The sequence below is a fragment of the Macrotis lagotis genome, chromosome 2, assembly GCF_037893015.1.
Source record: "Macrotis lagotis isolate mMagLag1 chromosome 2, bilby.v1.9.chrom.fasta, whole genome shotgun sequence".
Classification (NCBI taxonomy): Eukaryota; Metazoa; Chordata; class Mammalia; order Peramelemorphia; family Peramelidae; genus Macrotis; species Macrotis lagotis.
In genome coordinates, this window is record NC_133659.1 from 35,330,925 (window position 1) to 35,355,770 (window position 24,846).

General features: G+C 39.0%; 1 protein-coding gene across 10 annotated transcripts in view; it reads left to right on the top strand.

Annotated features, from left to right (window-relative positions):
* EVI5 (ecotropic viral integration site 5) overlaps positions 1-24,846 on the top strand; it is a 195,548-nt gene that overhangs the window by 121,729 nt on the left and 48,973 nt on the right. For all 10 annotated transcript variants that reach the window (XR_012475537.1, XM_074221667.1, XM_074221673.1 and 7 more), the window contains 4 exons: positions 4,292-4,432; positions 5,038-5,196; positions 7,113-7,259; positions 14,697-14,792. Coding sequence is in view for 9 of the 10 variants with exons in the window: in XM_074221667.1 (XP_074077768.1) it covers positions 4,292-4,432; positions 5,038-5,196; positions 7,113-7,259; positions 14,697-14,792 (543 nt within the window). In the remaining variant the exon portion in view is untranslated. The remainder of the gene's footprint in view (positions 1-4,291; positions 4,433-5,037; positions 5,197-7,112; positions 7,260-14,696; positions 14,793-24,846) is intronic.

The window sequence follows — 24,846 nt, forward strand, 5'->3', positions numbered from 1 at the left end:
GCCAATCTTAAGACAAATTCCAACAAATCCAATAGTTAATGTATTAAGCTACCTAGGAATAAGTTTTGTTACTGACTTATTTTTGGTGAACCAATTGCCATCTCTTTTTGTGAAACCAAGTGTTCCACAGGGGTCATAGAAGATTTATATGTGGACTAACGTAGGTATCTGATGATACCTTTGCTAAAAATGTTTTTCACCCTTTCTCCCATTTTTTTCTTTGATTGCAAAATGCTAATTGAGTGATGCATCAGTTGCGAAGAAAAATTAGTTTTTGAATCTATTAGATATTTATACAAGCTTTTCAGATCTAAAGTTCTTTCAAGAGAAAAAAAATGATCTCCATCTGTAGTTGTCCTGGAGGAAGTTGAAGGCCTGTGAGGCAGTTTTAGGCCCCACCAAGGATCCCATCAGTGACAGGGTGAACTTGGAGCTGTCAAATGACCTGAATCAAATCTTGTTCCTACTGGTAATTCCTTAAGTGACTGCTCAGGTCTCATGGTTCCTTGGTCTCAGAGTCTTCAGTTGTAAGAGGAGAAGGTTGAACTGGAATACCCCAAGGGTCTGTCCAATGCACTGTACCATTGTTGAGCTAGCCTTTAAACACAACACACTTAAAAGTAAAAAGAATGGAATATACCACTGTCTTTGACTTTAGGAGTTTTAAAAATATTTAGCTGAATAGAACATTGTATAGGTTTAAAGGTTTTCTTCACAGGCATAGATTGTATGGTCTGGAGTCAAGAAGACCTGGGTTTAAATCTGGCCTCAGGCACTAGTTTGCCTCAGTTTCTTCATCTGTAAAAGGAGGCTAATAATAGCACCAGGGGCTGTTGTGAGATTCAGATACCGTAATCATTGTCACGTTCTTGGCGGTATTAGTGCTGTTTAAAAGCCAGTTGTTATTGTTGTCTTTATTTAGAGCAACTCCTACTTGTAATTTAAACTTATAAAAAATTCTACAATAAATCTAATTACGGAGATAATTTTGTTTAATAGTCTGTGTTGCTTAAAAAATGTGTCAATATTGGGAAGGTAATCCTGCCAGAGACCACACAGGGGCATTCTCTAGCAGGGTTCTTGTTTCTCAAGTTCTCCTAGTCAAAGATGATATTGGTTTGATTTCCCAATACCAGGAACCTTGCTCCCTGAAATCTTTTGACAGTCTGCCCATCTATATTTGCAGACATAATATATTTGTATATGTCTTTAGGAAGATAGGGTGGAGAGTGAGAAAAGAGGGAGTAAGAAAGAGAAGAAAAGTGAGAGAGGACAAGAGAGGGAAGCTGGAAGAGAGAAGGGAGAGGATGGAAAGATAGATTCATGTGAAAAAGAGTAAGTGAGCTGAGTCCAGAGTTGAGGAAACTTTGCCAGGGCACATTTAATAAAGTATACAACATTTTCATTCATACAAAACTGGTTACTGTCAGAAAACCCTATCACTTCAATGGTTTGATAGTTTCTTGGTAATGCAATATGGTTATGACTCATCAGTGCCATGATTTTAAAGATTAAATTGAAGTAATTCAAAGACACAGCATAGATTTAGTGGACTGCAGCAAATTACTGGTTACCATCATTCACAAAAAGTAGAGTATAAGATACCAGGGATATGAGTCAACAAGAACTCAGAACCTCTTGTGGGCTCAGCACAGCTGGTTGCATCAAGCCTTCATTTCAGAACTCCTGGAAAAGATCCATAACCTTTCAGAAGAGTTTTTGTCCAGATTTAGGACAGCTGCTAGTACCTTCCCCCTCCAAAAATTGTCCTATGTTTACTTATTACAAATTTGTATATAGTTTCCACTTATGCATATTTTTTTCCTCTGATAGAATATAAATTCCTAGAAGTCAGGGACTATTCCATTTCCTTCTTAGTATCCCAAATATATTTATTTCTCACAGTGATATTTAAATAAATGCTTATTGCTTGTTAGATTGCTTGATTCATTCTTTTTTTCTGAAGAGGAGATTTGGACCCAGATTGATGAAGGACTTTGCCTGATGTCACATGGGAAGAGTTAAGAGTAGGGATTCCAATCCATCTCCTCTCTCCAAACCCTGCACTCTTTCAAATGAGCCATACTGCTTCAATCATGTTGATGATAGTATAAAAAAATTGAATTGGATGGGAAATGAGCACTTGGACTATTTATCCCCAGGAGATGATGAAAGACTGATTATTAAATAATAAATAATGGAATCACAGCCTTATGAAATTTGAAACCAGATTTGAAATCTTTACATATAAGCCCACCCTAAACTTACTGTTGACTGTTAAGAAAAATCTTTATATTTGATAGAACACAGTAATAAAGTCTATCTTACAATTATATGTTTCCTTAACACATGTCAAAAATATGTAAGCTTCTGATGGTGTAACAACAGAACCTCCTTCAAACCTCTAATTATTCATATCATGCAAAGCATAAAACTGATGTTTTTGTCACCATCATAGAGAATGTTTGGCACAAAGTCCAACAGATGTCCAAGTCTTAAATGTGCTTCTAATTGGTGACAAGGAAATCTCCAACAAAGGGATCAGTTTTGATAACTTCTCAGCATGATAGTCAAGAATGAATGGGGATGGGGATGGAATAAATTTTAAGCTCTTCTTTGATGGAGAAGGGGTCATTTTGTTCAGCTACACACTAGACATATATCAGTGCAGAAGAGAAGGTAGACCCTTTTATGAACTTACCATTAGATAACAGAATAGGATGACCTGATTTGTACCAGATGGTCAAGCCCTAGAATGGAGGCTTCTCAACGTGACCTTTAATCCTGCTTTTTTTCTCAGCCCCCAGTGAGGGCTACCTAGGTGGATGGGCTGCTTCCTTAAGCTCCCTGCTAGTAATCTTGGGCCCCTGAGCTCTGGGTGCCTACCGTGCAATAATATAGAACTAGAGGGAAAGACACTTAAAAGAGTCCTCTCAAGCTCAAGGCCCCAATATACATCTTGGGCGCTTCATAATAGAATGTAAAATCTCTGGACTCAGCCTGAGTGCAAAATGACCCCTTCAAGTCACCATCCTCAGCAGTTGTTGGGGAGCACAGGTAGACCACTTTGTCCTGATTCTCCAGTTGCCATGTCTGTTCCCTGCATGGACTTCAGGATCACTTTACAGCAGCTGTTTTCCTTCCATGTCTTATTTCTGCCTGTCATTACTCCAAGGACTTTTTGCTCCCCTAAAGGATGTCCCCTTTTACCTCGTCCAACTAGTTGGGGTTTTTTTTGTTTTGGGGGGGGGGTGGGGGTTTTTTTTTTTAGGTTTTTGTAAGGCAAATGGGGTTAAGTGGCTTGCCCAAGGCCACACAGCTAGGTAATTATTAAGTGTCTGAGACCGTATTTGAACCCAGGTACTCCTGACTCCAGGGCCGGTGCTTCATCCACTACACCACCCATCCACCCCACTAGTTGGGTTTTAACAAATAGCACACATTCCCTCTTTATCTCTTGTAAGGAGTGATAGACATTTTTTTTTTTTTAGATTTTTCAAGGCAGTGGGGTTAAGTGGCTTGCCCAGGGCCACACGGCTAGGTAATTACTAAGTGTCTGAGGTCGGATTTGAACCCAGGTACTCTGGACTCCCAAGGCCAGTGCTCTATCCACTGCGCCACCTAGCCACCCCAATAGACATTTTCTTTAACAAATTTACCTTTGTTTTTTACGTTATCCACAACCATCTCCTCTTTGATGCAATGAATGGGGGGGGTGTCCACATAAATGTACACACACGCGCACACACACACACACACATCTAGCTAATGAGAGAGATACCATATTTCCACCCATCTGCTGGGGGAGCATCTCATTCTGACCTTCAGGGTCCCCATTCTTGTGGCTACCCTGACAATGGCCAACCATTGACTTCTTTGAGAGCTCCTGAGACAAAGGCAATGGACAAAGGAAAGGGCAGTTCCTTTTTTTTTTCTTTTTTCTTTTTTTCCAAAAGTAAAGACTATAAAATAAAAGAATGAGAAAAAGTAAGTGAGGGAATAAAGAGCTGAATGGGAAATCAGGAAAATCTAGTTCAGGCCTCAACTGTGATGCTCCTTGAGCAAAGCATTTCCCCTCTCCCTGTCCCAGGAAGGTCTAAGATTGTGCATTGCAGAAGAGTTCTTACTTTGCATTGGCAGCAGGGGTTTTCTCACCAGGCATTTCCTATATAATGAATTCACAGTGCAGGTGAAAACAAAATAAGCCGAGCTTGGGCTCTGCTGCAGAGGAGCTCTCAGGTAGAATAGTCCATTTGTTGTTTAGGTTTCACTTTTTTTTTTCTTGTTTCAGAGAAACAATTCTTTGCCTGATGAGAATAATATTGCAAGTCTTCAAGAGGAATTAATCGCGGTGAAACTGAGAGAAGCAGAAGCTTTGATGGGTTTGAAAGAACTTAGGCAGCAGGTGAAAGATTTGGAAGAACATTGGCAGGTGGGCGCTGCTGTATACACTTTATTCAGCCTCAGGTTGGGCCTGGGGTGAGAGTGGGGATAGGGTAGCAGGCAGGACCTCCAGAACTCAATCAGATAATTGAGGGATTAAGGATGGGATCCCTCTTCTCACCTCTGGAACCAAGATATTAGGTCACTTGCCAATTAGTCACACTAATAGTCACACTGCTAATTAGGCAGTATTTAAACTAGTTATAAATAATATTACCTTGAATTTATAACTTTCTAAAGAATTCCTTTCTAATACACTGTTTCTTTCTATGGCATCCAGTGCTGGCTGGTATCATGCATCAACCACAGGGGTGGTATAGAAACATTTCATATGGCCTTATGTTTAAGTTGATTGATACTAAAATGATCATTAATACCTTTAGTTAAATCTTACGATAAATATTTTTTCCACCAAGAAATTTTTTAGTATAGAATGAAATAATCTTTAAATTTTTAAACAATATTTTATTCATTGAGATTTTTTGTTTAATGTGGACAGTCTGTCATAGTATCTTTCAACTTGTATGGAGGACTTGGAAGTGGTGCATTGCCTTTAGTCCTAGAACTGATAGACTCATAATATTGGTGTTCCAGCGCCATCTGGCTCGAACCACTGGGAGATGGAAAGACCCCCCGCGGAAGAATGCAATGAATGAACTGCAAGATGAACTGATGACCATTCGGCTTCGAGAGGCTGAGACTCAAGCAGAGATAAAAGAATTAAAGCAGAGGATGATGGAAATGGAAACACAGGTACGACGAGCTAGGAAAGAGGAATATTTAGATAACCAGACACAGGAGGGCCTATGTAGAAATTGTGTTGTCTCTAAAGCTCTCATGGTTGGTCACTTAGACTCTAATGTTTTCAGGCCTAATGAGGTTTTAAGATGCTATTTTTGAGGTAGGAAGAAGTAGTAGGAAGATTATGAAACCATTATCAAAGGCCAGCAATGCCATCTGTTTCTCATGTTAAAAAGCCTGAATAAAAGATCCTGCTCCTCTCCAAATAGGACCAAGTTTAAGATAACTTGACTTAGTTCCACAGTAGACAGTACATTTGGATAAAAGGGGCTTTAGAAATACATTTGTTTTTATGATAATGTATTGGACTATCGACAGGAATGCCTTCTACTGTGAAAGGGATTTTGATTTTCAAAAATTGTTTTTATTCAGTCAGCAGGGGGCACCTTTAGCCAGTAAATTATTCTGTTGCTTGTGCTCTCCATGCTGGCACTTGTTACAAAAAGCTGGGTTTTGGATTTGTTCCATCTTGGAAAGAAAGGGCCTTTTTGGATGGGACCTCAGTGTCAGAAGAATTTATCTAATGAGAGCTTTGTAAGGCTTGGGTTAGGGATAGGAATCTATCCCAGTACACCTCAGTTATCATGAGAGAGATACCAGGCTTGTGGTTGGACTGGACAAGGGGATGACTGGTGTTAACCATGCTGCCCTGTGGTCTTCCTCTTGTTCTGGGAATTGATTGACCTCTCTTACTGGCCAAAATTGTTCTTATGCAGCTTTTCACTTTCAGATTACCTTCTTAGCCTTTTTATGTGAGAGTGTGTGATGTAAAGCAAAGGGTTCTGGAGAGGGACCACAGTGGGCTGCTCCCAGGAGAAGTTGGAGCATGAGGAGGACTGTGTTTCAAATGACAAAAGGATAGAGGGGAAAAGGTCCTTTTCCTTGAGTGGGTAGAGTGAGATCTTCTACTCCTTAACTTTTTCTCCTCTACCCTTTTTTCTTCTTCAGTTCCTCCCTTTATTCAGAACTCAGATACTTTATTGCCCCTGCCGCAGCTAGATGGTACAGTGGACAGAGCACTGGCCTTGGAGTCACGGGGACGGGAGTTCAAATCAGACCTCAAACTCTAACTAGCTGTGTGACTTTGGGCAAGTGACCTAACCCTGATTGCCTCACACCCAAGGCCATCTCAGGTCATCCTGTTTCCTATCTGGCCACTGGACCCAAATGACTCCGCAGGAGAAAGTGAGGCTGGTGACTTAGCACAACCCCCCCCTCACTCTAATCCAGTTCATGTGCTTGTCATGGCATCATCTCCCTAATGTTGTGATTTCCTTTGAAAATGAAAGACAAACATTATTATCATTATTGTTGTTGTTATTATGTCAGTGTGGATCCTTTTCTCCCTAGTAGGAACAAAAAAAGTTTGCTCTCTGAAATCACTTAGAAGAATTTATATTTGTATAATGCTTTATAGTTTCCTATTAGGCTCCATTTTTGAAATGAAATATATAGAAACCTTAGTGCTTGTTAATTATTAGATTATGTGCACATTAATTTCAATATGTGTTTTAAGAAGAGATCATTGTGTATCTTCAAAGGTTAAATTCGATTATTGCAGAAATGGTAAACTCAGTTAAAATGTTGGTTTAAAATCTCTCACCTCTACTACTTTAATAGCTAAACATTAAATTTCTAATCAGATTAGAATTTTTGACTCTTTGAAAATTCTATTTAAAATTTTTTTCACAAAATTTTCAAGAGTGTATTAAGTGAAGTTGGTACAAAATGGTACAAATGAATGGTACAAAAAATTTTGTACAGCCCATAGTAAAATAGGTAAGTAAGTAAAGAATGAATGTGTCAAAGCTTTTCAACATTGCATATTCTTATTTCTGTCTTGCTTTTATATTTTTTTTAATTATTAGAACCAAATCAATAGCAACCATTTAAGAAGGGCAGAGCAGGAGGTGAGCAGCCTCCAGGGGAAGGTACAGTGTCTTTCTGCAGAGAACAGAGAATTACTCTCCCAGTTAAGTGAAGCAAGACGCAAGCAAGCAGAGACGGAATACAAGGTAAAGGGTGGGCAACCCTCATACAGATTTGGGGCCCTCGTGATCCCCTCACCTCCCTCTCTTCTCCTGCATCCTGCCCAGAGTGGGACCTGATATGCTCTAAGAAGCTGCAGGAGTTCGGCTTCAGGCTGTCGGGGTCACTGGCCCTATTCCATTCCATTCTTTTGGTGTTGTCTCAGGGCACTTTTCCTTACTGTCCTTTTGAGGCTACGTAGTGGAGTATGGGGAGCAAAGACTGGAAATCCTGAGGTCCCTCTGGCCCTGTGACTCTGGATAAGTCCCTTGACCTATCAGCACCCCAAGGCAACTCTCCTGAGACTTTAGGTGGTGACCTGTCCTCATTGAGACTTCCCTATGAGGGGTGGCTAGGTGGCGCAGTGGATAGAGCACCAGCCCTGTAGTCAGGAGTACCTGGGTTCAAATCCGGTCTCAGACACTTAATAATTACCTAGCTGTGTGGCCTTGGGCAAGCCACTTAACCCCACTTCCTTGCAAAAACCTAAAAACAAAAAAGGAAAAAAAAAAGAGAGAGTTCCCTATGATAAAGTCTGCACACACGCCCCTCCCTCCAAATCTCCATTTAGGTTGTAGCCAAGTAAAAAAGTCCTTGAAATCCAAATAATTGTTCTCTTTCCAAGGGAGCAGGAGCCAGAACGAACAAATAGGTCCCACTGCTTTGCACAGAAATGATGGGATCTGCTTTCAGCATGGAGTGGAAATCAGAGGCAAGTTAGGCAGGGAGTGGAGGATGGGTGTGAAGGAATAGAAAGGCATTTTTGAAGTCCTGCTCTGCACAAGTTGCTTATGCTAAGCAGGGGGACAGAAAGAGAACATGAAGGGGGCTGGAAGTAGGGTCTAGTGGTGAGGGGCACTGGGAATTAATTGTTTTCTTTACATCTTAAGCCAGATCTTAGATGGTACCTATGATTGATAGATTGAAGGGTCATGAACGTTAAGAACCAATAGATTCAAATCTATAAAAAGAAACATACTCAGACACTAGATCTATTGGTTTTTGCATTATCCATCTCTCCATTAACGCTGCTAGACAGTTATTTTCTATCTCTTTTCTTTTGTTTTTGATCTCAATAAACAAGGATATTGAGCATCATTGATTGATTAGAAAAATAATAGCAAAGCAAGGATCTTTAAAAGTTTTTAAATCACAAGTCTTTACATCTACACCATTGATTAGAAAACTAGTGAAATACATGGTGCTATTGTATTTGTTGTTTGTTATTAAAAGAAAACAATTATGGGCAGCTAGGTGGTGCAGTGGATAGAGCACTGGCCCTGGAGTCAGGAGTACCTGAGTTCAAATCCAGTCTCAGACATTTAATAATTACCAAACTGTGTGGCCTTGGGCAAGCCACTTTAACCCCATTGCTTTGCAAAAGCCTAAAAGAAAAAATTTAACTTGATAGAATAAAAAATAGCCTAAGAGATCCTATTTAAATGGAAGGCATACCAGGCATATAGAAAGATGATTTAAGTTTTCTTGATGCATGCAAATACAGAAATCACTGTCCCTTCGTCCTCTGAGAGTCACTTTAATTGAAGCATAAAACAAAAGTCTGTGTTTTCCAAAGATGAGCCAGTACTATTGAAGTTCTACAAAATCAAATAGAAGAATGGTTTTTCCCTAAGACAGTGAGAGTTGTCAGGTACTCCTGGACATTGTGCTGATTGCATCAGCCCCAGTACCCTCATGGGACCCTTCTTAGTGAGGTCTAATGTCATTCGAAATTGTTTCACTATCCACAAAAGAAAACTTAAAACAGATAAAAGATGCCTGGTGCTCAAATTATGACATGGAATTCAATGGGCAGTTCTTTGAATTAGTTTCTCAGTATAAATGTCATAATGAATGCTGATAATGACTGGGTTCTATTCAAGGAGCAAAGCAGGGTTGTCAGTGATCATACGCCACCCCTATCCAAAAGTCCATTTTTCAATGCCAGTGTTCCTCAGGTGACTCTTGGTTGGCTGCAGGTACCTAAAATGCCAGTGACTGGGAGGGTAAAAGCTGCTGGTAGCATATCCTTGAGAGTGGGTTAAGGACATGATCTAAGGCTGAGTGAGAACAGGAGGGAAGATGAGCAGCCCTGGAAGCAGCTTCAGGAGCTTAACAGAGGGGCTGTCCACAGGAAAAAGTCAGTGATGTTTCTAGGGAGCATTCTGGATGGAGGGGAGATGGGAAAAGTCGGGAAACCAGCTGAGGCAGGATTGCTGTGTGTGACCTGTGCCAGGGGAGGAAGCATCATCTGGTTAGTGGTCTTGGTTCTAGTCCCTAAGTTATTTATCAGTCAGTCCTAAATGTTGAAGAATCTCATTCAGGATTCTTATTCCAAGGTCCATCACCTAGTTTTTAAATATTTTGATGACTGAATTGTAAATATGATTGGTTTCCTTGGTAAGGCAATGAATTTCATTTGTTGCATTTAAAACACGGATTTCAGGATGGGTCTATCGGCCTCACTTCGAGAACTCCATGATCTAGAAAAGGGGAAGAACCCTCCACTAGAAAATGGACTTGGTCAGTGATCCCACCCCACCAAATCCTCATTGTTTAAAACCCAGTCTTCTCCCATTAATTTTGTATGACTGCAAATCTCACAAAATATCCCAGCCATAGAAGAATCAGGATTGCTCTGAGTCAGTCCCCCCCAGCCTTTAATGGGGCATTTCCAATATTGGCACTGTACTGAGTAAGCTCTGAGGGTATGTAGCCTGTGTTGCAGAAAAATAAGGTAGTAGTGGTGAGCTGATAGAGCGTAAGAGCAGCAAAACCTGGACTAGACTAGCCACCAGTGAGTGGTGCCCATTACCTATACATTTCTAATTGCTGCATTGGTGTGAAATATTAAAAGAAGCCCCAGAAGTAACTAGCAAGTGGGGGGAGTCCTCTACAAGGAATCTGTGGAAAGAGTTTGTATCTACCAGAATCACATACAACGAAAAGGTGCAGTTTGTACTGGTCTAGGGGTATCCACATTAGTTGTTCAATCATTTCAGTTCAACTCATCATGAGCCCATTTGGGGTTTTCATGGCAGAGATACTGGAGTGGTTTGCCATTTCCTTCTCCAGCTCATTTTAAAATGAGGAACCAAGGCAGACAGGGTGAAGTGACTTAACCCAGGTCATACAGCTAGTAACTGTCCGGGGCTGGATTTGAACTCCTATAGATGAGTTTTCCTGATTCCAAGCCTGTGCTTGGTCCACTACCACCTAGCTGCCTATGCATCAAATTACACATCTTGAATAATAAAACTGAAGCTCAGGAAAAAAGTCTTTAATTATTCCATAGTCATTTTTAAAATATCCTTTCTACCTCCCACCACTTTGTTACGTTCTGTTTTGGCCCCACACTAAACAGCAGTGCTTGGAAGGAAGCTGATCTCTAAGCCAGACTTGTTTCATTTGGGGCTTGTGGGGAAGAGGTGGAGAGACCAGACTTGCGATTCCATTGAAATGTTGAACTCCTTCCTCATGAAGAAGTTTTCCTTTACTCCAGCCCAGATTGGTGCCTGCTCTGCCACAACATCTTCGAGCAGGAGATCTTCAGCTTGGACTTATGTTATTTTGAAAATTTTGTAATCCCACAAAACTTGTGCTTTAAAAAAATGCCTGAGAAAGGCTTCACCATGGGGAAGAGCCCCCAGGCTTAGAGGGTTGCCTGAGACATGGAGCAACAGCCCCGATTCTGGTGAAAGCCAAAATACTTCTCATGCCTTTGGCATTTCCCTTCGCAGATGTAAATAAGCATTGCTTTCTGAAAACCCCACTGAAAATGCGACAGAAACTTCCAGAACTTCAAAATGAATTGGCATCCTTTTCCTCAGAGCATTTTGGTGCTAGTCATTTGTTAGTTGTAGAAACCTTCTCTAATCCAAATCACCTGTTCTCTACCTTCTATCTTCTAGTTGCAGTGGGTGCCAAGAGACTGGCTAAAAGCCCAGGGTCCCACAGCTGTTCCATGTGGCAGGGTTGAGAGTTTAACCCAACTCTTCTAAACTCTGAGACTGCTCTCAGTTCACTCCTCCAGATGATTTAATTGATGCTAGAATACTTTATTTACAGAAGTACAAATAAATGTTCTGTAAAGTCCATAATTTATTTGGTAATCTGTACAAGTTTACCCTAGGATAAAAAACTTACTTATTATTTGACTTTTCCCCAAAAAGATTTTTAAGGTTTTTATGATGTTATTTTAATTATTAGTTAATATTGTTATTTTTCTGAAGTCTCAATACACATGATAATGAGCATATGTAAGACTTAAAATAGATTTCTGAGGGCAATTTTTTAAAAATAGGTAAGGTACTCATCTTTCCAGTCCTGGTGTAGTTATAGACCTGCTTAGAAACAGGGAGTGGTGACCCTGAAATATTTCTTCCAACAGACTTTGAGTGGTGCATAGAAAGCTGTAATTCCATCAACTAGTTCTGGTGACATAGCAAACCCCAGTGAAGCTCAAGTGGTTTATCAGTGTCACTAAAAGCCAGAGATGAAATTACAGCCTTATAAATATGTAGAGCTGTTACGATTCCAATGACAGAAATCTGTAGGTTAGGTTGAAATTTGTTTGTACCGAAGAGTTGCTTTTTGGAAAATAACTTCACTTTGTATGCCTTCTCTTGCTGCTCCAGCTTTAACTTTCTTCCATTTGATTTCAAATCTTCTATTTGTGTTGGGTTTTGCAGGTTTTAGAGTAGTTATGTAAAACCTCTTCTAACCCTCCCTACTAAGCTAACAGTCTGGGGGCAATTCTCCTGATATTAAAATAAGGAAGTAGAAGTTAACAGGCTTCCACATTCAGTCATTAGCACAGTCCTAGCCAGATCTCAAAACAAAGATGCATATGCTTTCCTTCATTTCATAAGTTTTACTTAAAACAGGAGTTCTTCACCATTTTTGTATCCTGAATTCCTTGGCATTCTGGGGGCCTTTGAGGACCCCTTTTTAGGACAGCATTTTTAAAATAATGCATACTTGAAGGAAATGCTAAGTTTTGCTTAGACAATCCTGAAAAGAAAGATATACTTCTATCTCATTCAAGTTCACAGACTCTTGAAATCTAATGTATTTGTGGACCCCTTTGGGTTCTAAGATAACATGTTAAGAACCTATATTTTTATAACAGTGTTGTTGGAGTTAATATAACTTGTCAAAGACTTTACTTAACAAAATGAGTTTTGCTGTAAAGTTTAGTTTACTAATTTCTTGATGAAAATGATTTTGTCAATGAAATGAACAGATTCAAATCTTATTGCATACTGGCAATAGTTCAGGACTATAGATTGTCCTTATTTACTCAGTAACCCTGTGGAATCTCTTCTAAGTGATAACTCTAAGGCACCTCCCTAGCCCCCCACCTCCAACCTTATAGGAACCCACAGTCATTGGGCCCTTGCAATGTGGGTCATGATCTCTGAGTCTAAGAGACCTGCCTTTGCTATATGTCCCCCAGTGAGGTGAATACCATTTCAGCTGTGTTTTAAATGCTATATCAGGGATCAGCCAGAAGTTAGATCATTGTTCTGGTACTTCATTTGATCATTCACTATCCAGCACCAACTAGAACCAGGAACCTTGCTGGACTTATGGATCCAAAGACAATGACAGCCACCCCTGTTGGCAAAGAGAACTTGCAAGGGTAGGTGTATGTGGATAAAGCACATGGATAGGAACCATCCCCAGCACTTAAATGCTGGGTTGATTGAGAGGGCAGGCCCTGCTGTGGAGGATAGAGTTTTCAGCTTTTAGAACATCGGTGGATCCTCCTGCATCATGGATAGTCAGTCATGGCAAGAGTTAAAAATATCTTAGAATAATTTTTGAAAACACTCTTGTCTTCAGTTGCTAAACATGACTCACTTTATATAAATGTATACTAGATTGTAACAGTAAATTTATGTGATAAATAGGAAGGCCTGAGAATTTTTCATCATTATATAAAGAGCAAAAAACACAGGAATTACTATTTTAAAATATTGCCATTTTTTTTTTTTACCAAATCTGTATTTAGAAAATCACTTCATTAAGAAAAAACATTATACAGGGAGAAACTTAAGTAGAATATTAAATGTTTGAAGTTTTTTTGGCAAGGCAGTGAGGTTAACTAACTTGCCCAAGCTAAGTATTATTAAGTGTCTGAGGTCAGATTTGAACTCAAGTCCTCATGGTTCGAGGGCCAGCGCTTGATCCACTTCACCACCTGACTGCCCCCTTAATTGTTTGAATTTAAAGAATGATTTTCATCACAGTCCTTAATCTGAAGCTGAAATTGTTTTGTTTTAGTTTTTTGGGGGGGCTCCAAAATCTATACAGGATGATAATCCAGTTCTTATATATACTTTCGTCAGTTCATCAAATGAAAGACATTTCATTAAGTGCTAGTCTGTACCTAATTAGGCATCTCACATATGTAAATATAGAGATAAAATCCTGTAGTTCTCCAAAATTTCAGTTTTACAAAGGCAGGCAAAAATATCAAATATGAAATACACTTTAGGGGAAAAGCCCCAAACATTAGAGTACTGAATGACTTTATTATGATAAGAACATTCTCTTGACTAGAAGGTTCTAAGGGAATCCTCTGACATTTAATAGAGGAGGATTGTAGCTCTTCCAGTTAGACTTGGTAGAGTTCAAACATCTGGGGCTGGCTGGCTTGTCTGACAGTGAATCCCTTGACCCAAGTTCACAGGAAGGATCAATTTGTATTCTACATGGATTAATTTGAAAAGTCAATGTTGTCTTCACTTAGGTGGCTTAAGCTCCCTTCCTTTGAATCCCTAAGTTGTGAAAAGACCCCAGTGATTCCTGAGCCATTATGGCCTTTTCAGGGCGAACCAGGAGAGAATTCTTTTGTCACATTATTATGTCATATAGGCTCTAGTGTAACAACTCTTTTAAAATTATATTTCTAAGGGCAGCTAGGTGGTGCAGTGGATAAAGCACAGGCCTTGGAGTCAGGAGTACCTGGGTTCAAATCTGGTCTCAGACACTTAATAATTACCTAGCTGTGTGGCCTTAGGAAAACCACTTAACCCCATTTGCCTTGCAAAAACCTAAGAGAAAAATTACATATCTAATTTTCATCAATAATACTCAGTAGTAAACTGTTTCTTTGTCAAGGAACTGGGATTTGGGGAAGGGGATCTTTTGCTTTATTTCCTGTTCCAATACCAACATCAGAAATGGAGAATGGTATATTATGGCAACTGTTTCTGTAGCTTGACTATACTCATCTACCTTCAAATGCAACCATGGAAAACTCTTATCAATATTTATTTAAGGGGCATAAATATGACTGTTCATAAGTCGTTTTAAGCTCAGTATTTCTTTTCCTTGGCAGTGTAGCTTTTTCATGCTGCCTGAATTTAGAACAGAGAAATGTGTACATTTTTCATTGCTTTTTCCCCCCTCCCCAGAATAAAGAGGAAGTCATGGCCGTCCGTCTCCGAGAAGCAGACAGCATCGCTGCTGTGGCAGAATTGCGGCAGCATATCGCCGAACTGGAGATTCAGGTACCCAGGAGGAGAAAGAAACTGCTTTTCATTCTAATGGGATGGGGCTTGTCCTTTTCTCCTGCCTTCATGAACCTTTCCTATCCTTCTCTCACTGTTATCCCAAAGCAGGCCAGTAGTCATGCTGTTCTCCTATCCTTCCTGTGTGGAAAATTGAAGACAATCACAATTGTTTAACTGCATCATGATGCACCTCCTGCTCTTGACTCTGACCGCCGATGCTCAACTATTGACTTCTTTCTTCCTGTAAGGCAGGGTTAGATGTCAAGTTCTTCATCTGGGGAAAGCATTGGGTTTGTTATCTGATAGCTTTTAAATTTCCCGACCCTGTTTTATCCTAAAGCAAGTTAAATGGCACTGTGGATAGAGTCAGGAAACCCTGCTTTCAGATCTTACCTCAGACCTGACTAACTGTGTGACCCTGAGCAAGCCACTGAACCTCTTCCTCAGTTTCCTTTTCTGTAAAATAATAACATCTACCTCTCAGGGTTGTTAGGAGAAGCAAAAATGAGAAAATATTTGGAAAGCCCTTAGGACAGAGTTTGACATATATAAATATATACATGTGTGTGTGTGTGTGTGTGTGTGTGTGTGTGTGTGTATAGCTAGAGACAGAGAGAGAGAGTTATAGAGTTTTTTATCTATCTATAGTAGGCACTTAAATGCTTATTCCTTTCCCTAAGGAAAGACTTGTCAGTACAGTACTACTGTGATCAGTATCTTAGCATACTACAGAGATTCCCCCCCACAGAAGTTTTTTTTGGCTGAAGCTTTGTGTGTTAGGGTCATCTAAACCATCTGCTTTTCCCAGAAAGTAAGACAAGCATATATTCTTTGACTTCCTATTTTCTAAAGCTCATAAATTTTTTGTTCTCTTTTTTCAAGTCTGAGCAAATCTATCAACCATTTCTATTTAGTATAAAACTCTCTTCTCATCCAAAAACTTCATTTTGTCCTTAAATCCAATCTCAAAACTATTTGCATTATAAAAATGAGTCCTTTAAATTCTTTACTTCAAAATTCAGTTGGCTTTTATTGCTCCATTAGCACATTATTTCCTTATCTTTAATCTAGATTATACATGAAAATAAGATCCTTTTATGATGTGAAAAAATTATGAAAGTTTAATTTTATATTTATTTAGAATACTTTTCACAAAGCATCACATTATTTGAATGTTCGTGCTTAAACACTCTTATGAAATGCTTTTCTTTAACTATCACTGTTGTCCTTAGTAGGAAAATTGGCTCTGAATTTATGACATCCTTTCATGTTTTTTTATATGTCCTATCAATAGAAAAATAGGAGTTTTAAATGAAATACCTTCTGTGATTGAGATCTAGTCATTGAGATACTGACTTAGGTAAATGATATAGCATCAAATGATATAAATGGTTTGCAAAAATTAAAAAACAATTTAAAGTGAACTCATTATTTTATAAAAGAATATGTAAGAAAATTTACAATATCAAAGGTGGCATAATTCAAGACGTTTCATAGTGTTTGAACTTTTTGTTTTTGTGCAAAGATCAATCAAGCTTATGACACAATCTTTCTGCTAGTTAATTTTATTAGGTTTTTAACTTGCTTTTCTTGGACTAAGGCATTCTTTCCACTGATAAGCAAATGTTTTTTGTCACTTTAGGAATATTTCTGTATGTCCATTTAAGTTCCACCAGGGGGAGAACTTGTCTTCAGTCAAGGATTTTTGTGTTTTGAATCTCAGTAGACCCTTGTTCTAAAATAGTAATGGTATACATCTTGAGGAAGAGACATTGCTTTACTAGCCCGTACTTTCTCAACTTTTAGAAACAGCATATGCAATGTGCTTTTGAATGTAGCCTTTAAAATAAAGCTTGCCACCAATTGGCAAGACCCTCTGAAATGATTACATTTCTGTTGTCAATAATAATAAAACGCAAGATAGATAATTTGTTAATCATTATTCTTTTGATATAACTTAATAAATTGGTTTATTAACTCAATAAATTGGTTTATTAACTCACTTTAGACCCATATTATAATTTATTTGGAGCCAATGGCTGTGATTGAACGTGGCGCAACAACCTGTTTGAGGACCAGAATCAAAAGCATCAGAAGGGACTGGCAGAGCTTAAGAATACAAAATTTCCCAGCACTGTTACCTTGATGATCAGAGTCCTGACTCAATTCTTCCATATGCTGTAGAGACTAGTGATATACTTTTTTGGAAATCTCCACATACAAAGTAGAACAGAAAAAAAGGACTATATATGAAACTTCATATATAGCAATAATAAGATTGCATGCAGTTTGCTTCTTTTAAAGTATATGATCAATTCAGTAGATTATTTTTAAAGTTGTCCTGTTTGTTTATATTTCCTTCTGAACTTTCTTTTATTCTCTTCTTGCTTTTTTGTTAGGTAGATAGAGTATATATTAAATACTTAACTATGTTCTAGGCACTGTGTACTAGATACTTGAACACTAACAAACAAGACAGTCCCTGTCCTCAAGGAACTTATATTTTCATGAAGGAAGATAGGGCATAAAGGGTTGCTTGAAAAAGGGGAAGGAGGATACTAGCAGTTATCTAAAAATTCATTGCTTGCTCCTGTCAACACCTCAAATTATCCTCTGATAACTCCCCTCCCTTTTGCTGCCAAGCTCCTCGAAATACGGCAGCCTGCATTGGCTACCTCTGCTTCTCACCGCTCACACACTGCTTATTCCCTTGCAATCTGACTTCCAGCTCCATCACTCAGCAGGGGCTGCATTGTCAGATGTCATCACCCCTCTCTTTGTTGTTGAATTTAATGACCTTTTCTCAGTCCTGCTCCTCTAGAACTTCTCTGGAACCCTTGATAAGTGATAACTATCCTCTTCACACTAGAGCCCGTCTGTCCTTGACTTCTTTCCTGGTTATCCTGTTACCTGTTTCAATACTCCTTCTCAGCTTCCTCTCCTTCGATGCTCCTGTGGCCTCTTCTCTCTCATTATCTTGTTTTTATTGAAAATCTCATCAGCTCCTATGATTCAAATAACATATTTCTACCCAGATCTCTATATCTAGGTCTAACTTCCTCCTGAACTCTAGTTACATTGTTTTTCATTTGCTTTTTTTTCAAGCTTCACAAATTTATTTGTATTTTACTAACTATCTCCTTCATTCTTTCTCCTGTCTTGACCTTGGATTGTCACTTCATTTGGGACAAGGTGACATTCAGGAATAGTGATACACTGTTGCAGGACATATTTCTCCCTAAATGTCTTACAGGCATCTCATATTCCCCAGATTCCAAACAGAATTCCCTCTCTTCCTCTCAGCCCTACCATGATGGACACCACCATCTTCCCAATGCCCTAGGTTTGCCATTTCAGAGTCCCCTTGGATTTTTCCCTCTTTATCATTGCTCCCCTTCTCCCAGTCATTTATTTACCAAACTTTATTTTATTTTACCTCCTTATGAGCTTTTCTTTGCTCTTCTCACATAACTTCTGTTGACTTCCCCCCCCCCCCCATATCTGATTCTTTGTAGAGGTGCCTCCTAACTGGTAATACAGCTTCCAGACTGTTCCTTCTCTAATCCATTTTCCACACAATTGGTCACCATGTCACTCCCTGATCTAGAACAGTAGTTCCCAAACATGTTGGTCTAAGACGTCTCTGCACTCCTAAAAATTCTTGAGGATTCCAAAGAACTTTTGATTATATGTATAGTAGTTATTGCTATTTACTTCATTAGAAATGAAGATATCTTAGTTTTATTTTTAAAATAGTTTCAACCTCAGGAATTCTGGGTTCCCTAGAGCAAACTCTGAGAACCTCTAGACTGTAGGTCTGATCTCCTATCTGAGCTCCCCAGCTTGGCATTTAAAGCCCTTTTCATACAGTCTAACCTTCACCCACCCTTGCAGCTTTTATTTCATGCTTCTATTACCCTTTATAAATCCTCCTGTCCTTTAGCTAGATGAGTTCAGGGGCTGCTTCCTACCCTGGAGATCCCAGCTCCATAGACGCCTCCACACGCCTCTTCCTGCCTGGCTCATTGGAGGTGGCACCTCCTCGGGGCAGCCTCCCTGGCTTCTTCTCATTCCCCTCATATGTGTGTGCATGTGTGAAGGACTCCCCTTAAAAGTGGGAGCTCCTTCTAAATTCTTTGTATCACTAGCATCTTGTACCTTCAATGCCTTGCATAGAATAGGTTCTTCACAGAGTCTGACCTGAAGTCAGGAAGACTTGAGTTCAAATCCAATCTCTGAGACATACTAGCTGTATGATCCTGAGCAAATGACTTCCCTCTGTTGCCCGTTTCTTCATCTATGGAATATTAATGGTACTATCTCCTATGGTTGTTGTGAGGATCAAATGAAATAATAGTTGTTAAGTTATGTGCAGCTCTTCGTGACCCTCTTTGGGTTTTTCTTGGCAAAGATATTGGAGTGATTTGGACTCAGGTCTTCCTGAATCCCAGTTCAGTGCGCTATGCACTGAGCTACTTCATCATCTCCAGCTTCCTCTGTGGCTAGCACATGGTAAGTGCTAAATAAATGTTAGTTGTTATTGTTAATAAGTACTGAATTGATTGGTGCATACGACTTTAGCAGAGATACACAAAATTACCACATAAGAAGTACAGGAAAAATACCTGTTATTTTTTTCTAAGACTGAATCTATTCTTCTGCATGGAAATGTACGGCATCGTAACAAAATGCAGGGGACACAGAAAAATGAGAAAATTTCTAATAGGAAACAAACATTAGAAGTTGACTTGTCATGGTTGAAGAAGCTACTGGGTCACTTGCCCTCCCTTTTCATTTACAAAGCTAGGAACCTTTAGTGTTTGTCTCCCTGCCCTCCCTACCCCCATTTTTTCTACTCATGATATTGAGTACTACAGAAAGTTCTCTAAAGGATCTAACCCCAGAGTCATCTCTCAAGTGGAGCAGAACCCAAACCTTGGACCAAGTGAGAATTTCTATTAAAGAATGGAAATTCCTTTTCACAAGTTATTCTCAAACAGCTCTTTCCTGTCTCTTGTATGCTGAGCAGACAGTTGGTGGATTTTGACATTGAGATATACCCCTGTTTTCTAGATCCTTGAGGCAGGAAGGCTGGTGGTCTGTCAAACAAAGAAGAGAGGTCTGCTGCCTCTTATCTTGCAATAGGAGCCTCTCCTAGGTACCCTCCATGGGCCATCCGGTGTCTGTGACAGCAAGAGCATGGTTACAAGATCATCCTGGGTTTAGGGAAGTCAGATTTCTTTAGGGGGAGATTGCACCTTGTACTCTGGTGGACTAGCTCATTCCCCAGCCTCTTCTTTTTGGTCCGTTTCTAAGAAGCTTGTTTCTTTCATCATCTTTGCCTATCGCACCGTTGAGGGTGCAGCTGATCTTAGAGTAAGGAAGTTGTGTCTTAGATTTCATCTAACAGGGGTTCAGTTTCTTACAAGATTTTATATTAAACCAACCTTTTGTGCAAGCCTGGACACCGAGGTTATCATATAACCAGTATTTTGGGGGACATCACTTTAACAAAAGAGAGGAGAGAGAGTCAGTCAGCATAGAACTTCCCTCAAAGAATTCATGTCAGCAGACCAGGATGCACTGTAACCTAGAATACAGAAAAAACTGTCAAAAATGAGTGTTGGACTCCTGGTTCTGAGTTTTGCTAATGGTAGGAAACAGGCCAGGTGCTTTTGTACTAGAGAAAAGCAAATGACCCAGCTTTCCAGAAAAGAGGAATGTGATGTCTGCATGTTAAAGTTTGTAAAATAATTTAAATACATAAACTCCTGAACCTCACAGTAACCCCATGTAGTAGGGTACTCATTTATTTTATATATGAAAAAAACCTGAGGGTGGGAAGGTTAAATGACTTGGCCATGTCCAGGTCTTATGAATTCTTAACGGCATTTTGTCCATTGTGCTGTGTTGCCACATGAATCACAGAAGACCAGCATGGCTTCCTCAAGAACAACTCATGCCACCCTGACCCCATTTTCTTTTTTGACAGGATAATGTTACCTGGTAGACAAGTGAAATGCTAGAGATATAATATACTTGGATTTCAACAAAACATTTAACAAAATTGTACTTTGGATAAGACGTTTAGGTGGATTTGGAATGGGTGAAATCTATAAGAATCATTGTTATATAAATATTTTAATTTTTAATTATGTAAATATTTTATTTATAGGAATCATTCTAAGTGGGTTGGTTATCAGCTTGGAGGGAAGTCTCATGCTCCAAGAATCTGGCTTTGGCATTGCTCATCAGTGTTTTAACAAAGACTTGGATAAAAACATCTATGACATGTATAGTTAATTAGAGTCATGAAGGATATCTCAGTGGGATGCTAAAATTTAGATAAAAAAATCTCAGAGCATTAGAACAGTGCCAACTGGAGAAAGGCAAAATGGAATGGAGAAGAGTGGGACACTATGCTTGGGTTGCAGCTGAATAACAGAGGTGCGAAGTGTAGCCAGAGAGAAGCTTTCCAAGGCTACCTTCAGAGAGCGATTGCATCCAGAACAAGGGGGCTTCATCTTGAACTCTGTCGAGTCTCAGATCTCATGTTCTAGCAAAGACACAAATAAGCAAAAAAGGGTGACCCATCTGGTGGGCCAAGGGATGATCAACTTGGGGGATCAACATGTTAGGCTAAGCCCATAGAGCAGAATCTGGAGAAATGGACTGAGCTTGCTAAGAAGCAGATTGTGGAAGGAAAAATTTGCTCTCCACAAAGGACCCACCTCCTGTAGACAGGCAGCTTCCTTGCCTTCAAGAGAAGTCTGGAAACCAGAAAAGCCTGTTGGCAGTAAGGCATCATGTTCAGATTCTGGGTGGGTCGAATGGCCTCAGAGGAGCCTTCTAGCAATTTGGTCCTGTCATTTCTTAGTTCATTTTAAAAATCAGAAAAATCATATCCCCAACTTCTGTCAGTTAAATTGGTGGGGAAATAGAAAATGGGGACTTGATCTCCTTTCTTTTGGTGAAATTTGGTGGGTTCAACCTGTTCTCTACCCTCATAGTTTTATGTCATATAGGATGTTGGGTGTCTATTATCAGTATAAAGAAACTGAGGCATAGAGGAACAGCTGGGCAATTGCCTAACTGGAAACATTTTTTTTTAGAAGGAAAGCTTTTAAGAATGTGTTGAGGGGCGGCTAGGTGGTGCAGTGGATAAAGCACCGGCCCTGGAGTCAGGAGTACCTGGGTTCAAATCTGGTCTCAGACACTTAATAATTACCTAGCTGTGTGGCCTTGGGCAAGCCACTTAACCCCATTTGCCTTGCAAAAACCTAAAAAAAAAAAAGAGTGTATTGAGATTTCTGTCTCATAATAACAAAGTTAAAGATATCTATAGCACTTTGTACAAGACAGTTTTGCTTATTTACAGACATTGGGACACCCTGAATTTAGGGACATAGGCACACTCAGAATCCCCTTTGAGTTCCTCACCCTCCCAACAGGCTTTTGTTCCTTTGCCCAGGAGATGACCTCGAAGAATGGCTTGGATGGGCAGTATTCCCAAAACCTTGGGTTTAAGTAACACCCACTCCAAATCCTGTTCTCACACAGAATGAGGGAGCTAGGTTTAAATCAGTGCGCAGATGTAGGTTCGATGAAGGAAAGGAAGTGATAAAACTTTTACCATTTAGCTTATTACAGTGAAGGGATGATGTAAAATTGCCTATATTGCCACTGAACATAAAACTCTTTAAGTTGGCCCTTAATTCCCTGAACTTCCTTGCAAATTATTTTAGAACAGCTGGAATGGGATTTGTTTGGGGGGGGTTGTTTGTTTCATCATCTGAATTAATCAAGTAACATTTGTTCTTTAAAGACTACCTTTAAAATATATCTATTTTAGGACTTTTCTTTAGAGCTATTTCTTTATATATTAAAATAGGTGTTTTCATATTTCTCCTTTTTCTTGGAATCACAGAATCTCAGGGTTAGAAAAAATTTCAAAGGCCTTCTAAACCAAACCACATCTGAGTAGCTCTAGCCTGGTGACCTTTTCACCTTCACCACTCTTGTACCCTTGGGCCACCCACATGTTGGGCAGGAATGCCATCCTTTCCCCTAAGACCATTTCAGAAGTGCTTCAGCTGTGCAAAATAAAATGATTCCATTTCACAATTTTAGATTGCTTAGCATCAGAGACTTCAGATGGGCTAGATGTCCATCAAGAAGCCTTCATTCCAATTGCCATGCCATTAAGCATGTGTTGTTTAAGGCTGTAAGCTTGCATGTATGCGCGCGCGCATGTGTGTGTGTGTGTGATTGTGACTGTATCTGTGTCTCTGTGTGTATTTGTGCTCATGCTTCCTGTGACTCAACTGTGTTTGGAAGTATGTTCATGATAGTGCCTCACCAGTTAATATTCAAATTGGGATTTTCAGAGGGTTTTCACATTCTACATTTCTTTATTTGATATTCACAGTAACGATCTGAAATAATTAAAGTAGTTATTATTGATTCCATTTTACAGATGTATCAAGGCTGCCCTCAGATTTTCTGACACTAAGTACAGTACAGTACAGATTTTCTGACACTCTTGCCTCTGTGTTCCACTGCCTCTTCAGGTGGTGGTCAGTGATTCTTTTTGGTGTGCTTTCATTGAAGTGGGCATTGCATATCTCTTAGAATGATGCTATTATAGAGGAGAAACAGGAGATTCACATAACTTTAATTGTAATTTTCCCCTGTTTGTTATTATATCTTAGTTAAATTTAATTTTCTATTTAAAAATGTGTTTTCAGTTCAAGGATCAACTGAAGAAGTATTTTGTAGCAGGCAGTTTACTGACATATCAAATACTATAGAAATTTTGTGTTGTTTAACATCTTTCTCTTTCTTTCTTTCTTTCTTTCTTTCTTTTCTTTCTTTTCTTTCTTTTCTTTCTTTTCTTTCTTTTTTTTATTTGTTTTTGCAAGGCAAATGGGGTTAAGTGGCTTGCCCAAGGCCACACAGCTAGGTAATTATTAAGTGTCTAAGGCCAAATTTGAACACAGGTCCTCCTGATTCCAGGGCCTGTGCTCTATCCACTGCACGACCTATCTGCCCCTAACATGTTTCTTTATGGTGACTTCAGCCATCACTAATATCTTTAGTGGAAGTTAGTAATAGAAAAAGAAAATGTAAGTTTTCTAACATATTATGTCTATATATAGGTATACATTTATGCTATCTCCTGTGAATAAGGATGATTAATTTTGATCAGTTGCTAATGTTAAAATTCTTATCCAATTAAATTAAGGATTACTGATAAGTAACTTTGGTCCATGACAAAAATCACATGTCTGAAGTTTGCTTTGATCAAGGAAAAAGAAAAGAATCTGTATGTTCTAAAATATTTATAGCAGCTCTCTCTGTGGTGGCTAAGCACTGGAAATTGAGAGGATATCCATCAATTGGGGAAATGACTGGACAAACATATGTGATTGTGATGAAATAAACATTGTCCTAGAAGAAATAAGCTGGTTGATTTTAGGAAAACATGGAAAAATTTGCATAAAATAATGAAAAGTGAAGTGCGCAGAACCAAAAGAACATTGTATACAGAATATTTTGAATAATATACTTTGAATAATAACTATGAACAACAACCAAGTTATTCTGAGTATTATAAACATTCAAATCAGCTCTAAAGAATCTATGAAGATGCTATTCACTTCCAGAGAAAGAAATAACAAACAGAAGTACTCATAGTTTAGTTTTACAAATATTTATAAATTTGTGTCAAATGTGACTTATTCTAGTGCAGAGGAAAAAGGGAGAGAAACAGTTCAAAACTTAAAATGTAATCAAATATTAAATTAAAAAACAATTTTGTGTGCCTCATAGTGTGTGAGAATTAATTTTAAAATTAGTTCTAAATAGTAAGTTTAATGGCCTCATTAGAGTAATAGTATGGAATTTTGTGCACATATTTTGTCCATTGACTTAATTGTCAGGGTTGAATTATTGATTTTGGCATTTGATAAGAGATCAGTTAGCTGCTGTATATAGCCTTATGAAAGAGAAGGGTTTTTTTTAATAGTTCTAGAATTTTTAAGATATGGAA